This window comes from Acartia tonsa, chromosome 4 (genome assembly GCF_053477335.1).
Source record: "Acartia tonsa isolate MP-2025a chromosome 4, ASM5347733v1, whole genome shotgun sequence".
Classification (NCBI taxonomy): Eukaryota; Metazoa; Arthropoda; class Copepoda; order Calanoida; family Acartiidae; genus Acartia; species Acartia tonsa.
Window position 1 is genome coordinate 21,195,487 of NC_137263.1, and position 21,065 is coordinate 21,216,551.

The window sequence follows — 21,065 nt, forward strand, 5'->3', positions numbered from 1 at the left end:
ATGAGTAAAAAAAGAATGCACATTAAGGTAGAGGTTGATGATGAAGGCTGGGAGCCGGACAACTGGCGGATTGTATACAAAAATATACGCAAAATGCGCGAAGATAAATCTGCTATCTGTGACAGGAATAAATATAGACAGTCTAGATGATCAATCTCTTAATTGGACCAATAGTAAAATAGTGTAGGAGAAATCTGAAATTTTTTGCTCTGAAAATCATAATATAACGGGTACTTATTATTTCATCCATATAATAAGAGTTAAAGTTTCTTTAAAAGTATTGAAACCAGCTTATACCAATAACGAAATTAATTCTGAAAAAAAATCACAAACCCTATACATGTTTTTCAGCTGTCGTTGAGGGGCAACACATCGTAAAATTGACGACCTCTCCATTTGCCCCCCAAATATTATTTTAGATTTATTTCGCTTGTTGGTTATACCTTATTTCTGTATTGAAACATATTTGGTGACTAAATACAAACATATATCTTTAGAAATTTCTCAATAAGAAGGATTGGTCATCTAGGACAATACAATCATTATTACAGGGAATATAAATATAAAAAGAAGTATTCCGCGAAAGAGAAAAGGTTCCATGTGCTTATTGGCCTAATGTTATCCAGCAGAACCCAGGCACACATAAATTTTAGATAAAGTAGGACGGAAATAAAAATTCAAATTATAACTATGAGTCCTCTTTTAGTAGTTAAGGTCAGTTTTAAGTGATAATCTAAGATGTGGATATTATTACAGGGGAAAAATGTCGTCAATTTAGGACAGGTTGCTATTTCCCCCTTCATTCATTGGTCAGTTAGTTTATCTAGTAGGAGGGGTGGGGGGGGTCGTAATTTTACCCCGTCACAAATTTCACTTCAATAAGGAACATGAAGATCTGGTGTATGATCCAAGCAATAATATATCCATTTTTGCATAACACCAAGAAGTTAACCTAAATTTGATCGTGCTAAAGGACGAAACTAATCACGCAGCTATGGAGCGCCTCAAGGAGCATGGTCTCACTGTGGAAAATATTCTTAAGACCAGTGATAAAAAGCTGGGGGAACTCATCTATCCAGTTGGATTCTGGAGGACTAAGGTACACAAAATATAAAAGAGAATTGTCATCGGTGTCATTTTTGTAACGTTCTATTTAGACAGACATCGAATTCAACGTAATTGGTAAGGAAGCAAAACCAAAAGATTTGCAAAAACACTTGTACAAAAATGGGAATAACATTTCTCGTATTCATTCGAAACCGATTAATATCCGGTGGATTAGAACCGGTTCTCATTCATACGAAACAACTATGTCTAACATCGTATTATATCTAGTTTTCTAGGAATATAGAAATCTACAATCATTAGATTAAAGCCAGGGATTAAAACCATTTTTTTTACAATTTGTTTATAATTCTATGTGAGTAATAACTGTTAAAACTTTTAAAAGTAAACTAAGAAAAAAATTATCGATTTGCTCAAAAAGTTTTTAAGCATTTGATAGAATAAATTGCAAATATGCGAATGTCATATAGTCTTTTTTTTCCAACACAACATTCATATTGTAAAGGTGAAGTACATCAAAGAAACCTGCCAAGTTCTCAAGGACAAATACGACTGCGACATTCCGCGGACCGTGAAAGAGCTGCTCCAGTTGAAAGGTGTTGGCCCCAAGATGGCGTACCTCTGCATGTGCTCCGCCTGGGACGAATGCGTGGGCATTGGCGTGGACACACACGTGCACAGGATTGCTGGCAGGCTGGAGTGGACACAGCACCCCTGCAAAACGCCAGAGGATACTAGGAATGGATGTATTAATATTTGGATCTTACACCAGATTTCCTCTCCTTACCTACTGGATGAACGAATTAACCAATAAGAGAGTTCTATGTTAGCAACCTAAATTGACGACAATTTTTCCCCTGTCATAATATCCACGTATATTCTATATCCATAATACTAGGAAAGGTCTGGAGTCATGGCTGCCCAAGTCTAGATGGAAAGAGGTGAACATTATGCTGGTTGGGTTTGGCCAACAGATTTGCCTGCCTGTCAATCCTAAATGTGGGGAATGCTTGAACAGAGAGCTCTGTCCAGTCGGAAGAAAGTGGAAACCTGACAAAGAATAATCAAAAATGTTTAGTTTTGAACAAAAAAATTATTATTTAATTAAACCAGTATTTCTAAAAATTAGCCATTTACATTTTGAGCTATTGACTCTAATTGCATTCAAATTTTACTAATAAGCTTTTTTGTTGTTGTTAAAATAAAAGTGTTCCGTTTCTAATATTGATTTATTCAAATTAATTTGAACAATATCATATGTTTAAACAAAAAGTTATAAGTGGTGATATTTAATTTAAAAAGGTTAAATACAGAGGCATGCACAGGGTTTTTGTGAAATCTTTAGGGTATGCCTAATTAAAATATGGAGGTGTTTTTAACACCCTCCTTTCTAATCGCTTATAATTAAATCAATAAAAGATTAATGCAAAAGCTCCAATACAAATCCGCGAAAGAAATTAACCTAAAAATCACGAAACCTTTTGACCTTTCAGTAAAACAATATCTAGGTTCTTTAAAATTGATCTTCATTGTCCGTCATTAAAGCTTCGCTTTTATGAATGTTTGCATCCTTGTTCAACATTAAATGCTTAAATTTTTCATTTTTGTAAAGGGACGTCCAAGAGGGATGAGGATATATGGTTGTATCACCCCAAAACGAATTTGGTAGCACCTCAAACATTTTGTTGAGGGGCCATTCGCGAGCAATTATGCGCAAAGATGAATCATCCCTCTACCCCGATTTTTATCTACCCAAATAAAAAGCTTGGACCTTCTTGCCTGAATTAGTTTTAGTTTCTAAATTAATTCTCTTGTTTATCATGCAACTTAAAATATTATTAGGGTGTAAAATAGCTGGAAAAATGTTTCATGACAAGTTATGGGAAGCTCACCTTTTAAATTTGGTGTCAAGATCCCTTATTGTAAAAGCGGAGCACCTACATAAAATTTCCTAAATAGCTAAACAACAAACAAAATAAATTACAGGAAATCTTTATAAGCTAAATTTATACCCTAATAGATGGATGGATGGACAATATTATAGTATCTATAAAAAAATAACGTCTTAGTGGCCTTTCATTGGTCAATTAAAATGTATACTGGCCTGCCATTGGTAAATTATCTGTGTATTGGCCTATCATTGGTCATTTGTTTGTATGACGTCATTTTTTATAGGCACTATAAACAAAAAAGATTCCAGGAAATTTCAAAATAGAAAGACAAAGATATTTATATGCCCATTGGACAGATTAACCTTATCAACTAATATCAACCATCTTCTATCTCTAATAGCAGATTTAAATATATTTACCCTGTAGAGATTTTATGAACTCCAGAGTTAATACAACAGTTAAAAGTGAGTTCAAATTAGATGCATGCGCAGAGTAATTTCTTTACAAAAAACATCAGCCGCCTATATCTAATCAGGTAGTAAGGGAGGGGACAATGGATCGAATATTTAATTTTTAGGAGTCTCATACTTTGGGTACTGGCTTAAAGGGAATGTGCAAGAATTTAGCAGTTTCTGACTGAGTTTGGGTACTTGCGCATGAAATGCCGCTACTCGTTGTGTATGTTTTGAATATTGCAGACGGGGAGAAGGGATAAGGGAATTGGGGGCAAGGGAAATAACCACTCGTTGTTTTAGTTTGGAATATAGCAGACGGGGAGAAGGGAGGTGGGGGCAAGGGAAATAAACAGAATAAAAAGGGGCAGTCATATTCTTGCTAGCAGCTGGCCGGGTCCAATAATCTTGTAATATAAAAATCACACCATAAAACCTCAATATATTTCATCAAAAACAAGTTGTGATTTCACTTTACATGACGCTATGGAAATCTATTATTCAATTAACAATCCCTTTATAATTTCCTACAAATTTATTGGATTAAACTGGATTTTATGCCCTTTCTTTGATAACTCTTGTATTAAATTAATTGCCCATTGTCCCCTCCCTTACTCCCTGATATCTAATAGCAGCTGAATAAATCACATTTCCCCATATAGATGCTCATATAACGTTAGTTATAGAATAGCTTTGCTACTAAAAATGATTTAAAATGTGAAAGGAAAATAGAGAGATACACATAATATCATTAATTTTGACATATTTCTCATATTTCTTTCTTCACGACATATGAAAGAAAAAACGAACATTTAGGAAATGTCTTACAAGTATTTTGACAAGAATTCTCCCCTAGATAAAATATTTCTGCTCGCCCACCCCAGGATCGAAAGGGATAACACAATGTCCGATAAAATGATGTACATCCCCAATGATGATACATTCAATTACCCATTCTGTAGATTGCACTCAATTTAATAAACCAACTAATCAAAAATGAATAAGAGTCCCCAAAGTTGTAAAGCCAACTAATAAGAAAACCTAACTTTGGGGACTAGTGTAATAAACAGCTCAATGTCCACTCCCTTCCTGTCGCCCACCCCTATTTATTATTGCCTGGGTGTGCCATCACATACTCAAACTGTCATCACAAAAAAATTACTTCACTACTTTACCTCTATGTTTCTCGCATGTATTAAATTTGCATCCCAAACGAACTGTTTTAACTAAATATTAAGATAGGTTAGGTTAGTAAAGGTCTGTGAAATTTTGCAGGAATAGGGCCCCGCAGTGTTAAAACCTTTCCCCCACAACCCCAGGAGATAAAAAATAATCTTATTTTAAAAAAATAGAAGTAGGGGTTCAGTGGTTGGAGTGAAAGCACCAAATCCTTTGGAATGAATGCTACTGTGTCTTTGTGCGAATATGAAACAATGCGGAAGCGATGGGACACCCTGCTGCCCTGCCCTTCATATTGGAAACATATCAAAACATATCCTTGTGTTAAATAAAATTTTTAGGGGGATTATCTCGGATTTTCATGTCAGATCAGAGAGAAAAGCGAGAAATATTACCGTGGCAAGTTTTTTTTCGAAAGCGATGCTTTTCTAATATGTGTGTGTCCGTCCGTCGGTTAGAAACAATAAACGAAGGCAATCTAGAAACTTTGCATCGATTTTAAACCTTAAATATGAGCTTTTATATTAATAGGTTAAATATGTAAAAGCGTAGCAATTCTACAAATAGGCATTTTTAGAAGCATTTTAGGATTGTTCTATTGAAATAAATTAAAGAAATACATGACTTATATTGCCAATTGTTTGATTTATTTAGTTTCTGAATTTTGCCATGCCTTTCAAGCAGATTCTTACACCCCTTTAAGCCAGGGTGAAAAGATACCCTATAAGTCTGACGTGTTGGTCTGTCGGTCAGATATGCAATATTACAATGGTAAGAGCTAGTCAAAAGTAGTCGTGTTTCCGTCATATTGTAATGATTTTTTGAGAAGAAAACGTATTTTATAATTATTAAAAGTTATGTTGAGCTTAGCCTTATAAATGGATGTAGAATGTACATGGATATTATGACAGGGACAAAATTTACGTAAATTTTGGTTGCTATTTTTCCCTGTCATTTATTGGTCAGTTCGTTCATCCAGTAGGAGGGGAGGGAATGGTGGGATAGTTATTATAGTCCGCTACAAGTTTCGGTTTATTAGAGTACATGATAATCTGGCGTAAGATCCAAGTTATAAAAAAATCCATTGCCTTGTAAGACCCCGCAGAGTTGAAACTCCACTCAGGGCTAGAAATATAGTTTATATTTTTTTTAAGAATGGGGGGGGGGACAGTTGCCAAGAAATAGGTTTAGATACCGCACAACTTTTTTGTACCCTGTAAAATAAGGCAAAACAATCCTCTCTTAAGACTGTCCACATTAATCGTTAAACAGTTTTGATTCAACAAAAACTTCACAAGTGACAGATTGTCATTCTAATTGGGGATGTCTGTGTGTGTGTGCTTGAGTAAGTGTGTGCGCGAGTAAGTGTGTTTGTGTGAATGAGTGTGTGTGAGTATTTGTGTGAGTGTGTATGTGTGTGTATGAAGCAACTTTTTATATGCTTTTCTCTGTGTGCCCCAACTGTGAAATGTTAAAGCTTGACATATTTGGATAGATATCAACTTTTTTTTACATGCGTAGTAACTCCATAAATGTTCTTTTCCCTACCTGATTTAGACATGTTCAGGGCGACCACTGCATACTATATATACTATTTATACTATATAGGATGAATTTGGATACTATATCATACTATATGACTAAAATTTACTATATATACTATATATTATTACCTTTACTTGACCTAAATTTACTATATATACTATATAATATTACATTTATATGACAAAAACGAATATTGTCAGTTTTGTAACAACGCCCCTTAAGGAGCGTTTTGTCTTATTTTCACAGTATGTTTTCTCTTTTTCTCTCTCCGGATTTTCTATCTCATTTTCTGTGTGTGAAAGATAATGAGCCCAAACTGCGTGACTTTTTAAGTATGGGTATGACACATAACTGAGAGTTGGAATTTTTTGAATATCTCCATCCTGGCGGGCACAGGATGCCAGCAAACCTGGCAGGGTGATCCAGGTAAAGAGCAAAAATATTTTTTTTTGACTTAAACAAAGCATTTTATCTTATCAAAATACTAAAATATCCTCTAGTAGTACATTCTCATATGAAATACAGGTGTTAAAGTCAATTTCAGGTTCCAGATATGATCCTGCAGGTCCTGGTCCTCCAGGTCTCCAGAAATCTTGCAAAGGCTCCTGTGACCGCAATTTTTGACTTAGAGACTTCAAATTATAAACTTAAGCTTTCCTTACATGTCTACATAACATATTAAAATTTCATAAAGATCCGCTGCCGTTTTCCTGCCGACCACCGACTGCGGCGGCTTGCAGCTGCCAAGTACAGCTGCTACCGCTGAAATTTATATTTTGATATTTTTAATATAATATTTACATAAAGGTAAACATTTTCTGCAAAAAAAATTTCTTCTAGCTTCAAAAATAAGAAATTTAAAGCTGTTTGAAATTTTTAAGTAAAAAAGGACCTAAAAACAAAGGTTGTTAGAGGTCGATTTTAATTTTTTTCTTCAGTTATGTTAATAACATTCTAAAAGTTGACCTCAAACTCTTCAAATAAGAAATTTGAATTTTTTACCTGTCAAGAGTGGACCTGGAGGCCTGCCGGACAAGAACTTGGAGGCCGATTTTAATTCTTTCTTCAGATATGTTAATCATGGAGTAAGGGAGGGGACAATGGGCAATTAATTCAATTTGAGAGTTTTTGAAGAAAGGCCATGAAAACCAGAATAATCCCGAAAATATGGTGGAAATTGTAAAGTGATTGTTGATTAAATCTAGAAAACCATAAACTAAGAAAAAAGTTCCAAGAAAAAAAGCAATCATTTGAAAATAAGATTACCAGTATTACAGACTGACATAACCATTCTGTAATTAATTACTAGAAATATCTCCCTGGATCTCTTCAGATGACAGGGAAAGAGAAAAGAGATTTGGGGGCAAGTGATGTGAACACGGAAAAAAAGGGGCAGGCAGGCGTGTAGCTGGATGGGCAAGTATATTGTTGTTTATTGTTATTTTACTCTTAAGAACCCAAGTAGGGTCATAGTAAGAGGTCTGAATATCTAGGCCAAAGTCTGAATATGACTATCAAGTCTTTTCTTGAATGTAGATAAAGTCACGGCCTTTTTCACATGAACAGCGGACATGACCCGCACGCCTTCCTGCCCCTTTTTATCCTGTTTATTTTCCCCACATCCCTTCTCCATTTCCCTTTCTCGTCTACTTTTAAAAAGGAGGTGGGGATGAAGGGAGTGAAATATAGTATGGGAGGGGGGCTGTGTATTTATATTTGAACTACTCTCTGTCTGCAAAACTATATATATTCAAAACTAACATAGCGAGTAACGGCATTTCTTGCGCAAGTCCCCAAACTCAGTCAGAAACTGCTAAATTCTTGCACATTCCCTTTAAGCCAGTCCCCAAAGTCTGAGACTCCTAAAGATTGAATATTCGATCCATTGTTCCCTCCCTTACTCCCTGTATGTTAATAGCATTCAAAAAGATGCATATTCTGTTTTATTAGTTGGCTTCTTACTCTTCAAATAAAAAAATATCTACAACCTGTCCAGAGTGGACCTGGAGGCCTGCAAGACCAGAACTTGGAGGCCTATTTTAATTTTTTCTTCATTTATGTTAATAACATCCAAAAAGGTGCATATTTTGTTTTTTAAGTTGATCTATAACCCTTCTAACAGAATTTTTTTTTACTTGTCCAGAAACCACCTTCCATATAGCCTGCAGCACCTGAACCTGAGACCTATCCAAAAATGATTAAATATATATGTGAATACTAACCAAAAGTAAACTTTTATCCTAAATATCCTATAGTCTCACATTAAAACCCAGCCTAATAATCACAGAGTAAGATCATTATATGTGAAATTGCTTTGATAACAGCTATGCTTTGAGTTATTATTGATGATGTATATACTATGTATTACTAAAAAATTCTAAGTCCGATACTATATCATACTATATGAGTTTTAAAAAATATACTATATATACTATATGGATTTAAAAAATATACTATAAAAATACTATATTTTTTTTGTTTTGGAGTGGTCGCCCTGCATGTTAGAATTGTCCTATCGTTTTCAAACTTTGCATGATGATTCCCATAACAGTTAGGTAAATTTAGAAAGTGTAGTAACTCAAACAACAAATTTATATGCAATTTTGTTTAGACTTTCAAACTAATGTTCTGCTTACTAAGTTCTGACACTCTACAAGAGTTATAGTTCGTTTGTCCTTCCTACTGATTTTAGAGATTCGCGTAATATCTCCATAAACGTGCTTTTCCCTTACGATTCAGGCCCCTCTCTCATTCCTTAGATTATTTTGAAGACTTTTTCCAGATATTTGTAAACTAACCCATGAAGGATTAATATTCCTCTTTATTGTATGCTTTATCGTATGCGTCATCATTTGTTGGTTATTTCATTCATCCAGTAGGAGGGGAGAGGAGGAATTAGTGTAAGATCCATGTAATAATATATCCACTGTTACATTGCTTTTTATTTTGTCACTTTTTATAAAAAAAAAAAGAAGAATCACTTGTCCATTTTATAACATTTAAGATGTCTAACAAATGTAAATTTGGTAAGGTATAACAAGAACAAAAATGTACATTTGTAATGAGTAATCCAGCTACAATAAAACAAAATAATATTCTTAAGAAAAATACAAAATTCGTTTTGTTTTAAAGATATGTATTTCATAAAGAAAAGACATATACATACAGAATTACATATTATAGTACGAGACTTTTATTTACATCAACATAGCTTAGTAGCTGGAAATTAATCAGAAAAAACAGGAATCACTGTGTTATTAAAAACTCAAGAAAATCAGAGATAAAATTAGTTTCTTGCCCTGCATTTTGTAACAGTTTGAAGGAAAATTGGGTTAGGAGAATTGTATGGGCATGCAGGTTGTTTTTATTCCAATTTGAAATACAGTCTTCTTTGCTTAATTTGAGTGATTTGTCTTTTGCAGCTAAAATAAGATTGGATAGTTGAGTATATACATTTAACGAGAAATCATCATAATACATATTAAATAGGTAAAAGCTTTCTTTTAGAAAAATAAATTGAGGTTGTCCATTATTATACTTAATATCTAAAAAGACAGCTAGTTTATGAATAAAATAAGAAGGAAATAAACAAAAGAATAATGCATGATCTGTATTGCTTTCTGTATTACATTTGTTGCAAATATTTGAATCGACTAATTTGAATTTAAATAGTTTATTTTTGCTTGGTAGTGTGCGATTCAATTGTTCTAGATAAAAGTTTTTGAAATGTAATATAATTGGTAAATTAAAAAGTTTCTTAATAGTAAGTTCAAAAAGTTCCTTGTCAGGAAAGAACAGTTTGTCTCTTTTTCTTGTCATTATAGAAGGTAATTCTATGTCAATTTTAGATTTATACATTTGTTTGAAATGAAAAGAAAAGAGTTTCTTGTTCTTTACCAACAATGAACTAAGTGGGTTCAGGAACAGCTTGGATTTTTGCAGGCTGAAACTAGTAGCAGAGAAGCAGGGCTTGAACGCATCAACCACTTTTTGTAACTTGTTAATTAGAATTAGATCATGAATTAACTGTACTGCAAAATAATTTATTAATTAATGTGTATGCTAAGGTAATTTAATGGATTTATTATTACTTGGATTTTCCACCAGATTATCATGTATTCTATTTAATAGTGAAACGTGTACCAGGCAAAAATAACGACCCCCCACCCACACCATTCTATTCCCCTATCCCCTCCTATTGGATGAATCAACTGTCGAAAATATGATGTCTATGTCAGCAACCTAAATCAACGACAATTTTTCCCCTGTCACAATATCCACCTGTATTGTATATCCATTGGTAATTTTGACTTAAACATTAAGGTTTTGTGTTTCAGCAAAATTTAAAACACAAAAATATATACTTTTTATGCCAATATGGTAATTGCAAGGAAATCATTGATTTTAAGTTTGTTTGAATTTTAAAAATAGATAAGAAACCCTCTGCAAGACAAATCTGAAAATAATACCTCAATTTCCGAGGAATTTAAAGTGAACCCACTATTCCTTTAATTATTTCCTTGTTGTCATTAAAAATAAATCTGTCGATTTTTACATTAATGTGTATCTCGTTAACCATTTAAAATCAGTAAAAATTGGTGATAACTAAATTATTTTTGACTATTAATTAGTTTTCTATTAGTCTACTAATACAGGGATCCAAAGGGATAAGACAATGACCGATAAATTGATGCACATATAAAAGGGTGATACACAAAATTTACCCTTCTGTAAATTACAATTAGTAATTGAAACGTTTGAACACTCAAATTATTTCAATTATAGTCCCTAAAGTTGTTTAGCCAACGATTAAGGAAACGTTACAATAAAACTTTGGGGACCAGAGTCATAAACAGCCCAATGTCCATTCCTCCTGTTATTATTGGGTTACTTATATTACACTAGTCTCCAAAGTTTTATATCGACATTCCTAATCGTTGGCTCAACAACTTTTGGTACTATTCCTGAATTTTGATTAGTCTCAAAAGTTTTATAATTACGTCTTATTCGTTGGCTTAACAACTTTAGGGAATTTTAAAAATTTTATTTGTTAGTTCAATTAGTTGAGTGTTTAATCGTTACAACCACTAATTGTAATCTACATAAAGGATAATTTTATGTGTTATCATTGGGGTTGTATACCAATTCATCGGCCATTGTCTTATCCCTTTTGATACCTGCTTGTTACTGCTACTCTATTTATGGTTGGACATATTAACCCATGAAATAATTAATTACAGATTTTCTAGGATGGTCCAATTCAAAATTTTGTGAAAATTGATCTAAATCCCCTTGACCTTGGAATCTGCACGAACTATTCAAATATAGAAGAAAGGTCATAAATTTTATTCTCAATATTTTGCGTTTTTTTAACCGATCACATTGGAATTTTGAATATATATTGCGATTACGAATAGATTATTTTTGAAATCTTAAAACCAAATTGCAAGTCAAATATTTTAATTTGGGCCAATGAGTACTTGGAGCCCTTTAATTAGTTATGTATCGCATCGTATTATAGACAGCTTTCCGCGTATAGTAAAATATAAATTATAATGATTAATTCCACGCAGGGCAGAGCCAACTAAATTGGTTTTGATTTTATGACTTTTTATTTTACTATTCGTGAAAAATTGTCTGTAATATAATACGATGCATGGTTTTTCAGTATGTATCGTAATCGGCTCTAATCCATCGGACAATAATCGGTTTCTAAGGCATAGTGGAAAGTTATGTTATAGTATCTAATTAAAGTTTTTAAAAATTACTTTTGAAAGAAAAAGTTCGCTAAAGTAATTTTCAAATTAAAATTTATCAGTGAACGTTTAATATCATTACACAAAAAAACAACTAACGTAAGCTGCTTGGTCTGTCGGACGGACCCTGGTTATTTACTAAGTATATTTGCGATAACTTTTATTTAATGAAATCTTCCAATTTTTAACATGTACAAAACGGCCTGCTTAATTGCTTCAAGATCCATGTCAGATCTATATAGGAAATAAATGTCTATAAACGAGCTCAAGTTTTCCAAGGAATATTTGTTTAAAACTCATAGTGCTCCAATAATCCATAATAAAATCTCATTGCCCAGAACGATAAGACCCATTATTTTACTTTATTAAAAATAAATTCCTTTTTTTAATTTCATGTTGCTATTTACCTTATATCAATGTATTTAATTTCTAATCATAAAAAAGAAAATTTAAATTTATAATATAATAAATTTAAGAAAACTCTGTTTTAAAAGAATTCGATTGTGGCGACACTTTGTGTGTTCAAATATTAAACTAAAATTGTAATCATCATCATTAACCCTTTGGTGATGGTAATGTAAAGAAAAAAATATAATTTAAAAAATCTTTTTAAAATCATTTAGATTATTAAATATTTACTTTCTTTTAGATAGTAATGCCGGTCGAGGAAAATAGATTTATTGAGAAATAGATATGCATATAGAAAACTAGCCAATAGGGAGATAATTATATCGAGCCAACTCTAGTAGAATATATGTGCAAGTTAATCTTATTAGGTTCACCTTCCCCTCAGGAATGGAATGGACAATGGGCTGTTTATTACACTTGTCCCAAAAGTTTTTAAAATAACGTTTTTTTGAAGACGAAGAAAGTCCCTCAATGACGTCATAAAAATGAGGAGAGGAGGAGTGGGAAAGAAAACCTCTTAAAAAGAGATGGATAATTCCTCGTTTTTATGACGTAACATGCTGATTTTTTGAGGGACTTTCTTCGTCTTCGTTTTCTTATTTGTTGGCTCAATAACTTTGGGACTTTGAATCATTATTAGGTTAGTTCATTTAAAAGAGTGTCCAAACGTTTCAACCTGTAATTTTAATCCACAGAAGGGGTATTCAGTGAGTATGTGCAACAATTTATCGGACATTGTCCTATCCTTTTAGATCCCTGACTTCCCCTAATAAAGAGTTTTGCAGATGAGCTGAAAATGGATTGCCTATTTCTTCAATAATTTCCAAATGTGTACAGCAGGTAACCCAATTATTGGAAACGCCAAAAGGAAAAACGATTTATACATTATACATTCAAAATTTTAATTTTTCAAATTTTGATTTTTTTGGGAACACAGTAATAGTGTCTGACTGATTATGGCGTAACAAAAAAAAATAGCCAATGAGAGGCCGTTATTGACCAATGGTATAATTTATAGTGGCCTCTCATTGGCTAATTTTTTTTGTTACGTCATAATCAGTTAGACACTATTACTGTGTTCTTTTTTGGGGAAGTTTGAAGCTTTTTTAGCTAGTAGCAAATATTGAGATAGGACGCGGATGCTAAGTACACTTTCGGAAACTAAAATTCAGTTCATCGTTTTGCATGATGTAAAGTATATAATATATAATGTTAGAAATAATTGTTTTCATCTGGTTTTAATTTATGCTCCTGTCATATTTACAATCCATTTAATTACAACCAAAGTTTGCCAGCCGCATTTTTTAGCAGAAGCATATGGTTTTCTAAAATTAGAAAATCCTCAGGATGGATATATTATTACTTGGATCCTACAACAGATTTTCATATTCTCTAATAAATTGAAAATTGCAGCGGACTAAAATGGCGATTCTCTTATGATTTTTAATTTTAACAACCGCGTAAAGTTGTCTATAATTTTAATACGATGCGATCAATAACTAATCCATTGTTTTACCTTTTAGCTATTTCTTTTTTGTTGCAACAAATGAACATGTATTTTTTATTTGGTTAATTAAACATGTACAAATTACAACCCCTTTCTTACAACCTATTTAGCTGTGAAGATACTCTATAATTTACAAATTACAACCCCTTTCTTTTTAACCTAAGCTGCGAAGATACTCTATTATTTATAAATTCTACATATTAATATGCATGTCTGACAAAAAAGAACTGTTAACATTTTAGCAGTTTTAAGAAGTTTTTAAGCATGGTATTTATTCCACTAAAATTTTATGTTGTCTTTCTGATGCTAGATGCTGCGCTTTTGTCTTTACTTTTAGAGAAAGAACTTAAAATCTGACCAGTAATTCTAGAAAGCTTCCCTGATATGGAAAACTCATACAATTCAAAACATTCGTTGTCAAGATCTTACAAGCCGACAAAAAATGTAATACTTTATAAATATTATAGGATGATTAATTTTATTGTATCAACATAAAACAGATTTAGTCATTGTAATAACGTCAAAATATCGATAATATGTCACTCTTTATCACTAGTGTTCAATTCACGATTTACATTGAAAATAGGGCTCCTCAAAATGCTTTCTGACTCAACAGGGTTCTTAATTGCAAAGCTACTCTACATGTATTGGTTGATAATTTTTTTAATGCTTCGCTGTGTTTGTACGTAAACATTCTTGTATTATACATACAAACGTCTTTTTTCCTCCCCCTACTATTCATTAATTGTAACTTAATTATAATAAGAACTTTGCTTGGTATAATATGAGAAAATTAACCACTTTTTCTGATTATTTAAGACATAATTTATTAGACATAGTTTTCCTAGTAGTATCTTCCTCATAAGGGATTGTTTGCAGTGGTGTGCAGAATAGTGGTTGACAACATACCCTTAAACTATGAAATTTTAGGGCCAGCCCTCCACTTTTTTCACCCCCCAAAGACTTACACTCTGTTGTCAAATATCTGTTTACACCACTGGTTGATGGTTAACACATTTCCTTAGTAATTGCTCCTAATCATGATACAACATAATTTGTTTTAGTAAATATTTTAAATAATGTATTTACATATACACTCAACTTTAAAGCATTACAAAGATTATCACTATATATTCAGAAAAGCGAGGAATGTGACCCATATCAAATAGTTAGGACTTTGAAGGACTAGAAAACTAGAAACTATTATGTTTCAACGAAGTTTACCTCTTTAACACCACCCCCTAAGGTAAGTAAAGAATACCCTTCAAAATGAACATGCTACTTGTTCTGTAATAATATTAAACTAAGACGTTGTTGACCTATCGTTTAGGTTATCTTTATAGGCAAATGGTAACACAGATATAATAATGTATCTGTATCCTATAAAATTTACATCAGTTCCGTGCACAGCGATTCACCAGTGAAAAGTTGAAGGCAGGGTTTTTCATTTTTAATGGGCGTTGACACCCAACCACAGAATGCAACATATTGACATCTTATTCAAAATGACGTACTATTTTTTTTCTTCTCCAGAGTTGAAGTCCTTCAAAATCTTGACTGTGTAACAATTTTGTTTTGTCATGAGTGATGCATTGCACAAAAACAAATTCATTTCACTACAAAAAAAATCCCAGCTTTCTCTTTCTCTCACCTTGGACAAAGTCTTTCACAACAAGGACAAACTTATATTTGTGGGCAGATACACAAAAATACCCTAACAATTAATCAGTAGAATATACGTTACATTAATGGTTATAGAAAATACGTGGATATTATGACGGGAAACTTTGGCGTTAATTTAGGTTGCTGACATGGTCATCACTTATTGGTCAGTTTGCTCATCCTGTAGGAGGGGAAGGGATTGGGTAAATAGGGGTTTTTGTTATTTTAGCCAGCTACAAGTTTCACTTTATTGGACTACATGAAAATCTGGTGTAAGATCCAAGTAATAATAAATCCATTAATAATTACATAATAAAATTTTAATTGTTAAGTTTTAATTAAACAGCGTTTGCATCACTAATCGTCTTGTCGTTATTTAGGCATGTTATAATTGTCCTGTCGTTTTCAAACTTTTCTTGATGATCCCAGTAACTGTTAGGTACCTTTTAGAAATCGTGGCAACTCTTTAATCGGCACTAGAAAATCCAGTCATTTAAAACATGTTGATTTATTCAGTTTTGCCACAAATTTATGTAAATTTTGTTATAATTATGTATTATTCTGCCTATTAAGTTCTGACATTCCACAAGGGTTAAGGTTAATTAGTCCTTTTGTCCGATTTGAGAGTATCGCTATTATGGATGTTTTCATCCTTGTTTTATTAAAAATGAGTGTAAAACCTAGATGGTGTTAATAGAATGAAAATATGTTGATTAGTTTTCTCTGATTAGAAAGTTTGAGGACACGCAACATTATAGGGTGGATGGGATAACTTTTATATTATTAGAATGTATGTTTCACTGCGTGTTTCACTTCATTAGATAACAAGAAAATCTAATGTAAGATCCAAGTATTGATATATCCATTGATATTAAAGCCTTTTTACTATCTATTATTTATGTAAAAAAAAATTTTAAAAGAATATTTAAAATAACTTGTTCCACCCTAGTTTGGGTGTATTGGGAAATTTGTAAATGTTTAATTTGGACCCCGCATATTTTTTATTCCAAAATTTATTTACTAAGTATATTTGCGATAACTTTTATTTAATAGATTCTTCCAATTTTTAACATTTACAAAAGGGCCTGCTTTATTGCTTCAAGATCCATGACATATCTATATAGGAAATAAATGTCTATAAATGAGCTCAAATTTTCCAAGGAATAATCGTTTAAAACTCATAGTGCTCCCATAATCCATAATAAACTCTCATTGCCCAGAACGATAAGACCCATTATTTACTTTATTAAAAATAAATTCATTTTTTTCATTTCATGTTGCTATTTACATTATATTGATGTATTTAATTTATAATCATAAAAAAGAAAATCAAAATGTATAATATAATAAATTTAAGAAAAGTCTGTTTTAAAAGAATTCTATTGTGGCGACACTTCCCGTGTGTTCCAATATTGAAACTAAAATTTTAATCATATTAACCCTTTGATGATGGTAAACTGAAAAAAATATAATTGAAGAAATCTTAAAATCATTTAAATTATTAAATATTCACTACTTTCTTTTTGATAGTAATGGCGGGGGCGGAAAATTGATTTATTGAGAAATAGATATATACTTATAGAACACTAGCCAATAGCGAGAGAGTTATATCGAGCCAACTCTAGTAATCTATATGATTTATCTTACATAGTATTTATTTGATTCTAGGGAAAGTTGGGTGGAGGGGGGGGGGGGGGATATGGTTGTGAGGGAAAGCTACGGGCTTGCAGGGAGGGAGGGAACTTCGGGCTGTTTATTACACTAATCTCCAAAGTTTTTTAATAACGTTTTCTTATTCGTTGGCCTAACAACCTTTGGGAGAACCCGGTATTAGTGTCTTAGAAATTATCTTAGTGACGTAACTAAAAACGAGGGATTAGAGGGGAGGTGGGAAAGGTAACCCCTAAAAAAGAGATGGATAATAGAGGTGATTGATAATTGATAATTGATAAAGAAAATGTAGGAAATAATTTATACTCTCTGTACTTTCTACCATAGATTAATTAATTTGTATTTTCTAGACAAGGATGACAACATCCATAAAAACGAAGCACAAAAATCAGAAGGTAGAACAAACGCACAATAGCTAGAGTGTCAGAACTTAATAAGCAGAATATTAATTTTGAAGTCTAAATGAAATTGCACATAAATTTGTTGCAAAATTGCGTAAATATAGCATACAGTAAAAGGACATACTTCCGTGCAAAATTTGAAATCAATGGTATAATTCTAATATGTCTAATAAATGTTGTCAAAAGGTTGAAAAAAGTCCGCATATTTGATTAAATTTTTCTTAAAATCCGCATATTATGTTGATATAAACTATAATATATTATCACTAGCAGTAACATCACTAGAAGCTTTTAGGGTGGTAAGGGGGAAAGTTCATTCTTCCAATTTTCAATTTAAGTTTTAAAACAAAGAAGTAAAATTGCGGAGATGGTACTTTTTTTCTAGGTGTTATTTTTTTTGGAGAGCGGAGAGCCCTCTTCCTAAATAGTTATAAACTTTTCTATACCTATAATAAGCTTCACTGTAAAGAAGAACCCTTTAGGTTCAGCGGTTAACAAGATCCGTTGCTACAGTCAAAAAAAGCTTAGCTTACTAATTTATATAATAGGATATAATAAAGTAACAGGATGTCTGTTTGTCTGTCTCTTTGTTTGTTTGTTTGTCTTTTTCTTTTAAAATCTAGAAAAATAAATTGGTTTATTAAATTGGACTCTCTCCTCCTCAAGTGCCCCAAGAGGCCTCTAAGGCGTAGCCGCTAGTAATAGGATACAGTAACAAAATGCTAATCCTTATATCAAAGTAAAAGAATGTTTGTGTGTGTGTGTCTATTTATATGGAAGGATCTTCCTAACTAATATGCTTCTCCTTTGCAGGGACATAGGTCATAGGTCATGGGAAGGTTTTTAACTATTTTAGGATAGGGTACCTGCACCCTCACGCGCTTAGAAAAAAAACCACCAACATTTTTTAAATTTTTTTCTTTTAAAACTAAATTGTCCTTTTAAGTATATCTGTCAGACAGACAGACAATAAATATATGGAGCAGATCTGTATAAATATAAGGTATCTTGACTAAAACTTACAGCTGGCTATCTAAAAAAGCAGTCGTGAAAATAACATTTCTCCAACAATAAGGTTTTTTAAGCATGACCGACAGTCAGACAGACAAAATAATGTATAGAGTAGATGCAGGGGGGGGGGAAGGGGTCATTACTTGAGGGCACCCTCAAATTTTGGAAGTCGTTAAGTAGATGCACATATATCTTGGGTATAGTCCCTTTCATGACAATGCCTCTTAAGGGACGTTTCTTGGTATTTTCACAGTAGATTTTATCCTATTTCTAGCCACTGCGGGGGGGGGGGGGGCTCTATCCATGCGGGGCCATTTTCCTAACCCTGCAGGGCAATCACCTAACCTAACCTAAAATAATCCATCAAAAGCTACTGTAAAAAAAATACATTAAAACACCTCTTAAAAGACCTTTTCACTTAAAATTTCAGTTGTCTTTCTTCAATAGCAGCCAAAAAACACACAAAGCATGTTTTAAATGGACGTACTGACTTTCTGTTAACAATGATAGAGTTGCTTTCTAAATTATACCTAACTGTCATAGGAATCATCATGAAGAGTTTGAAATTGATAGGATAATTCTAACATGTCTTGTTTAATAATCTAAAATCAATTAATAATTTTATCTAATTTCAATTTCAATTTATCTATGAAATAAATGTAAAGCTGTACAGGTTAAGGCTACTATCTGACTCAATACATTTCTTTTTCTCCTCTTTTTAGCAACCGAATGAAAGTAATTCTTTTCAATTCCAGATAATTATAAGAATTGGTAACATTTGCTTAGATATTTATTTTATAAAAACATAGCAAAAAAAATAATAACCGTATTATAATACAGGTATTAAATATTTATATACAAACAATAAAATTGAATATGAATAAAAATTAAGAATAGATCAATCAAATAATAATTATGTACAGTGTCAAAGGACTAAACAATCTTGTGAGAGGTAATATAACTTATGCATTTTAAAAAGATATTTGTTAAATAGACTGATTATTTAAAGACATATTTGTTAAATATGTTGCTCTACTGGATATCATTACCCTTGTTAGAATGTACCATTCATAAAGAAGGTTATTTTTTAATGGCAAAACTGTTTAAGCTAGCTTTTTTAACAATTACGTTCAAATTCCGTTAAATTTATTGATATAAATAATCTAATAATTGATTGTTTTGTTTTTATTCGTAATTGTCTTTTTTATATATACATTATTATGCTTAATTAAAAATTTCTGATAAACATCTCATTATATTTAAAGAAAAATTAGCTGTCTCTAAATTTAATATAGAAATAAAATTATTATGGAAAATCAATTGAACAGGTATAAGTTATAAAATACAGACGAATTTATAGATGTAATCTTGAAAAGATAGCTTTAATTTAAAATGATAAATATGCGTTATTTTTACCAAAAACTAGACAAAACCCTTTTTTGTTGTTGTTGATAGCAATATCTTATTTCTTTACTCTCGTTTATATATAGTTTTAACCTAATATCTTTTGATTTAATTGTTATTGGTTTGAAATTTTGACTAAAAAGCTGGCTTAAAAAATAGCTCATATGTGATAAAATATATAGCATTTTGCGCTAACTTATGAGGTGTTTATACAATAAGTATAATTATAAAAGCAAATATTTGAAAATTATTTAAAATCATTCAATGTTTAATGTAAGATTAAGCCAATTATTAATCACGAAATTACATATAGGTTTTTTATTATTTTGCTAAATAATCTATAAAATATTTACACATTGTAAGTCAACTCTTGAGTTATGTAAGAAGTACAATATCAGCTGATAGATCTTATTTCAATTTTGAAAGATAATTTTATAAAAAAAAATAAAAAAAAGTTGATTTTGTTTTTTAAAAGTGAGCAAAAATAATGTAGAATTTTTAGAAATATTTTTAATATTTTTTAAAAGCACAAAAAATCTTGATTTCAGGCCTATATTAACAATTCTTAAAAATCCTAGTAGTATCGACACATCCTATTTTTTTGACGTCACTAAGATAATTTCTAAGACACTAATACCGGGTTCCCTTTGGGACTTTTATTGATTTTTGATTGGTTTTCAGCTACTAATTGTAATCAACAAAAGGAGTAATTTTGTTAATCATCATTGGAGACGTATATCAATTGGCCATTGTCTTATCCCTTCAGATCCCTGATTGGCTTGTGACAAAGTGAGAGAGTAGAGAAACTTTGGTCTTTATGTGAGCTACAGGAATACAAGGATAGCACAAAACATGATAATTAATCTTTATAAAAAATATAGTGTAGTTATTATAAACACAAGTAAGAAGTTATAGTGGCATCATACTATCAATATGTCGATGTTGTGTTAGCCACGACCACTTTTCACTGTCGACATAAACCCTTATTCTTCCTAAAATCATATGATTCAAAGTGATTTATTAGCTTGAAATTTTGTTGAAGAGCTAATAAATATAGTTTTGAAAATTTCTAAATAAATCACTATATTTATTGTATCACGAACCTATGAACA

The 21,065-nt window shown here is 31.8% G+C and overlaps 1 protein-coding gene across 1 annotated transcript; it reads left to right on the plus strand.

Moving 5' to 3' along the window:
* Window positions 1-3: 3 nt before the first annotated feature.
* LOC145316422 (endonuclease III-like protein 1) lies at window positions 4-2,287 on the plus strand. Its single transcript, XM_080156891.1, has 5 exons — window positions 4-121; window positions 548-636; window positions 974-1,099; window positions 1,571-1,796; window positions 1,957-2,287. The coding sequence occupies exons 1-5, from the start codon at window positions 16-18 to the stop codon at window positions 2,127-2,129; spliced, it is 720 nt and encodes a 239-aa protein (XP_080013017.1). The 5' UTR covers window positions 4-15; the 3' UTR covers window positions 2,130-2,287.
* Window positions 2,288-21,065: the final 18,778 nt, after the last annotated feature.

What these genes read in the sequence shown, in the direction of transcription:
- LOC145316422 (XM_080156891.1), top strand. Translation starts at nt 16, where the DNA reads ATGCACATTAAGGTAGAGGTTGATGATGAAGGCTGGGAGCCGGACAAC. An exon ending in AGATAAATCTGCTATCTGTG is followed by an intron (nt 122 to 547) that starts ACAGGAATAAAT and finishes ACAATCATTATT; the next exon opens with ACAGGGAATATAAATATAAA. An exon ending in CCCCTGCAAAACGCCAGAGG is followed by an intron (nt 1,797 to 1,956) that starts ATACTAGGAATG and finishes TCTATATCCATA; the next exon opens with ATACTAGGAAAGGTCTGGAG.